Source organism: Mastomys coucha, unplaced genomic scaffold (genome assembly GCF_008632895.1).
Source record: "Mastomys coucha isolate ucsf_1 unplaced genomic scaffold, UCSF_Mcou_1 pScaffold3, whole genome shotgun sequence".
NCBI lineage: Eukaryota > Metazoa > Chordata > Mammalia > Rodentia > Muridae > Mastomys > Mastomys coucha.
This window is the reverse complement of record NW_022196909.1, coordinates 25,337,927-25,343,203: the sequence shown is the minus strand read 5'-3', so window position 1 is coordinate 25,343,203 and position 5,277 is coordinate 25,337,927. Positions and strand designations below refer to the sequence as shown.

General features: G+C 48.7%; 1 protein-coding gene across 6 annotated transcripts in view; it reads left to right on the top strand.

The window, feature by feature from the left end:
• The window catches only part of Bves (blood vessel epicardial substance), a 34,475-nt gene extending 31,028 nt beyond the window's left edge, over positions 1-3,447 (top strand). For all 6 annotated transcript variants that reach the window (XM_031347926.1, XM_031347922.1, XM_031347925.1 and 3 more), the window contains one exon: positions 2,889-3,447. In XM_031347926.1, the coding sequence (XP_031203786.1) occupies positions 2,889-3,013 (125 nt within the window). In that variant the 3' untranslated portion in view covers positions 3,014-3,447. The remainder of the gene's footprint in view (positions 1-2,888) is intronic.
• The last annotated feature ends 1,830 nt before the right edge of the window (positions 3,448-5,277 follow it).

Genomic DNA, 5,277 nt, shown 5'->3' with positions numbered 1-5,277 from the left:
CAGCAGTGAGGGAGGAGGGGTCCTAATGCCCAGCAGTGAGGGAGGGTCCTAGTGCCCAGCAGTGAGGGTGGAGGGGTCCTAATGCCCAGCAGTGGGTGAGGGTCCTAAGCCTGCACCCACAAAGGTACATCCCGTTTCCTGCCACCAGCAAAGCACAGACCTGTAGTGGTCAAGACCAGAGATTTAAATGTTTTCAGAGTTGACAGCCATGTGTGATGAGGGATGTCCTAGTGAGATTGCACCAACACTGGACCTGCCTAAGTAGAAGGAAGGCTGTTGGTACCCACCAGTGGGGTTGGGCTTGTCTAGGATTCAGTGTGGAGACACCTGCGCCTCCTACCATCTCAGACCCCCCTTCTGGCAGTTCCTGTAGTATGCTTGAAGGAGGGATTTCCTGGAGTGAGCTCACATGCGTAACAATGTGAGCCTGTCCTCTAGAGGGCGTGCTCAGTACAACCTGCAAGGGGCCTGTTTTCCAGTAAGGGAGAGGTACACATCACCCCGTAGTGTGACGCAGAATTGAGGTGAAGATGGTAGAAGGAATTAGGAAGGGTCCTATGGAGGAACTCTACAAAGAATGGATAGAAATTTAGTGGGTGTGGAGGTAGGGAGGGGCCATTCCAGATGGATAGGCAAGGAGACACAGGGAAAGGAAAGGTAGGGTGTGTTTGAAAAGCAGTGAGTTCACGCGTGGGGCTTAGGCCTCCTCTGGGCCCTCCTGAGATCCCTGAGTGTTGGGGGCCCAGTCCTGATCCTTTTAATGTTACCCAGTGAGTACCACAACTGACTTCCCAGGAAGATGTTATGGACACAGAATAAGGCTCTCCCAGAAGAACTGAAACTTCTTGGAAGGTTTTTCCTTGGCCATTTCCAGTTATATTGGAACACTGAAAGCTACATTTTTTTTTCCTTATGAGAAGATACCAGTGATTGGCTTAGATGGGTGAGAGACTCATCATCCCCTTTGGACTGTAAGATAGAGTCCGGTCTCATGGGCTGTAAGCTGTCATCCCTGGCTTGATAAACGGTCTTGAAAACTATATAGCTCAATTAGCCCCACTTGTATCAAAAGGAACTGCATGCGTTTGCTGCGCGCATGTGCAGCCATGGCTTCGCTGTGTGCTATTGATTGGGTTTGATGCTCTTAAGCGTGCTGTCCTCGGGGTTTTATGAGAGTGCAGATTTTCGACCTGAGTTAATATTTTATGAGATTCAATCATAACTAGAGGCTGTAATGGAAGCTATGGCAAAGGCAGGCTTTGCTCCTCGAAGGGCCGTTGTTACGCAGAAACACAAACTGCTGTCTAAGCGCAAGCCCCATTCCTGCGGAGGCAATGATGGATTCTGATAATTATTTTTATTTAGACCACTGTCCTCCGGGGGCTCTATTGATTGGTGTTCTCACAAACATTAACAAGGCGAACATTCTACTTCCCATACCGACCTAAGAACTTAGAAATCGCATACGCCTCCTAAGAACTTGCCAGGTCAGCCCGATCCTAACTAGCCCTAGTTCACAAAGAAGTTAAGTGCCCTGCCCCGTCACACCACTAGGGGCCAGCACAGTGGGGAAACGGTTCCTGAGCTTCTCCGAGTTGGCCGCTGGCCACATGGCCTTTATCAGGTACAGAGCTGCATGTCTTGTGGCTAAGTATGGAGCGTCTTGCCCCCACCAGTACAGCCGTCCTCTCAGGAGCAGCCCGAGACATGCCTGGTACCCGACCTGTTCCTCCATGGTATGTAGTCATTGCTGGGGCTGGACTGCCGTACTCCGGAACAGCGACGGTGTATAATTTCAGTTTGGCTAGTCGGCTTCATCTAAGGTCCTTCTGCACCCCATTGTTGTCCCCAAGCACTGCGTGTCAGCCACTGTCCTTCCCCAACACGGTGCCACAGTAGCAGACTGATTGCCGCCAGCCCTGTGGCTGGGCACAGCGGGTTGCCCAGATGTGGGAGGGTGAAGCAGATGGAGACTCTGAGGGGATGGCCCTTCGCCTTGAAGGCAGAGATGGAAGGAAGGGAATTCGGACTTACGTTGTTATGTGAGCAGTTTGTCCCACGTCTTCAGAGTCTACTTTATCAAAACTTGCTGTTAGGGCCAACAAGATGTCTCAGCAGGTAAAGGCAGTTTCTCCAACCCCGAAAACCTGAATTCAAACCCCAGGACCCATGTGTTGGAGGGAAAGAACCAACCCATGTAGGTTGTCCCGACTCCCACACAAATGCACAAACACACGCCTGCATACGTGGGAAATATAATCAAAATATCTCTTTAGGGGGAAGCTGTCCCTCACCAGGCATGAGTTCATGATAGGGTGGGTGCGCCAGGAGCTTTGGGCGAATGAGAGAGTGAACGCGTTATCTCTCTGGTCACCTATCACCCACCAAGTCCCTGGGGATACACACCTTCCCCAGGGCTCTTTCTCCTACCTGACACTTCCTTCTGATGTCTGCGATCACTGTCCTTCAGTCCAGGATGTAGCTAAACTTGTAGTGGCAGGAAGATAGAATTTTAGGCCATTTTCTGTTTAAAGTCTGTAGTCCAAGAAAACAACTGTTCTTTAAGGAAATATTTGTCAAAACAACTTTCCAAGGCCAACATTAATTAGATGAAGGCAGATGTGAGGTACGACTGGGGAGCGTGTAAGCTGAATCAGACCTTGGAATAGTCCCCGCAAGTTCCGCCTGTTGAGGAGGCTCATGCTCCCGGAGCACAGGCGGCAGGTTCCTCTCAGGTCTGTTCTCTCCACTGAGATCGGCACTCCCAACTTAGTTGTTCACTAAAACCACTCGATTGAGACTTAGAGGGTGTCTCATTCCCGGGAAGGATCCGTCAGGTGTCGGGCAGGGTGTCCATTCATCAGCTTGCATTCTGTCCTTCTTTACAGCCATGTCCTCCCCGCAGCAGCGAGCCTCCGCCAAGATGAAGCCAATCGAGGAAGGGGTAGAGGATGACGACGAGGTCTTCGTGCCAGTGTCTCCAGCAGCGCTCCAAGTCCATCAGTTGCCTTGAGCGGCATCTGGTGACCGCAAGGGAAGCTGTATTGATGAGCGGAAGTCCCACACTGCCGTGACCTTGTGACTTTTGGGTGGTTTGCTTCAGTCCTGCCAGAAGGGAAGCGAGGGAGGGTCGCAGACAGGAGCTGTGTGCTGCCTGTCCTGTCAGCCAGCTAGCTCCTTGTGTTAGCCGAGCCTCCTGACGAGACCTTGCTCTATTTTGAGATACGTATTTTTGCAGTAGATATATATCAATATTATTTTAGTTATAATCTTAAAGCTATGAACACAAACGCCTTTTCGCTTATTTTTCTAAGTTGTGGCCCTTTTCTCACGTGTACTTTTCCCTCTATCACGAGAACTTAGAACAAGTTCTTCTGATCATTTTAACGATGTAAGTCGAAATTGAGGCTGACATGACATTAAAAAGTTTACCTTTTGTTCAATTGACTTTTTCATGGCACATCTTAGACAAAAAGACTTGTCTGTTCTGGTTTCCCGCCCCAAGACCAGAAGTGATTCCCTCACTAGGGCCACCCTCCTTGTTGGGTGCAGATAGTGACTGCCTTTATCTGAATGGGCTGTGAAAGCCCTCCAACCTGCCATTTATCAGTGTCTCTGGAACCTGGACCTGCCGTGAGGAGTGTAAGCCTTTCTGAGCTCAGTGCCAACTCTCAGCTCAATCAGACCTTCCATCTTGGCATTTGGAGCCACAAGCTCAGATACACAGGAAAGGCCTCACGTTAGAAATAAAGAAAGATAGGCTGAGTGAGTCTCACAGGCCGCAGGCACGAAAAATCAGCTCTGCCCTTAGTCTGCTTCTGGGATCATAGAAGCAGATGTAGTGAGCCAGACACTGTGGCTCACACCTGGGAATGGCAGCACTTGGGAGGCTGAAGCACGAGCACTAAGAGTTTGAGGTCCACCCGGGATCACTTAGTAAGACTTTGTCTCCAAACAACCGAAAATTTATTTAAGGGCCAGCTGGTTCCAGAACTGTGGTCAAGAGCAATCCATGGGGCAGAGGCCTCACCTGAGGCCAGAGGCATCCAGTCGGAGTGTGGCTGTGAGGGCCTTGGTTTGGATCTGTTTTTCCTGTTAGTCACTTTTTTTTAGGGATGTGTGATTTACTAGGCTTTGCCCAAATCACTTGGTTCAGCTGACAGTGGCCCGCAGGCCACCCAGCTGAGGCCGCTGATTGGCTGGTCATGTCTATTCATGTTTGCTTCATCTGCTAAAACCAACTGGAGCTAAGGAAAAATTCACTCAACAGCTCTTAATCTTGAAACAATACAAGCAGTGGTGACCTTAGCCTTGGCTTTAGGGTCGTAGCTGTCAGCCAGGGGGACACTTTGTCCATTAACCCACAGAAGATGTGATAGGGGCCTCAATTTCCATGAAACTAAGCTCACCCACACATAAGGCTAATTTACAGTCATTCTGCCAATAACACCCCGAGAAGGCAGGAATATCGGATTCCTGCCACTGTGACAGGTCTTCATGTGCGGGACTTCCGCGGACTTTTCTACCCCAGAGAGTAGAAAAGGTTAACCTCTGCCGAGCTGCCTGGATCTAGTTGAGGTATCTGTAGTGCTGGGAATGGAGTGGTTTTAAAGGCATACCGTTAAAAGCGGGTAATTTAGAATCATTTAGAAACGTGTGTGTGTATCAGTGTCACTGATAACGACGAAGATCGGAATCTTGTGGTGAGGGATATTCAGAGAGCCACTTAGTCTGGGTAAGAAACTTGAAACTAGTTTTAAAGACATACCTCCAAGGAAGACAAAGGGACTTGGAGAACAGGAGCCCCGAGCCATTGAACAGCCCTCCCACATAGACCTGAGTGCAAAGGAGCAGAAAAGAACAGAAAAAGAGCTCCAAGTGTTAGGCCTGTGGACAGCTTTAGATTCGTTTACACAGATGAGCTTTGTGTACAAAGTGTACATTAATAGATTAAAGGATGCTTGTGTCAGTCTCCTGTAAGAGGCTTCCTCTGATTTTAGCATTCACTCAGCTCCGAGATAATGTTCAGAAAGTGCTCTGCAGGAGTGATTCTATCTATATCCCTGATCTTTGTTTTAATGTGGCATCAAGTCAGTTCTATGACTCTAGAGTATAATGTTTATACCAAAAGGAAATTGTCACTTAGAATATTTTGAAAGCCCTCAGAACATTTATATTTATAAAACAGAGAGCACAGATATTATCCAGATGCACAGTTATAAGACTAAGAACGTTAGTTGTCATGGGTGCTGTGTTACCTTATCAGTACTTTCTGAA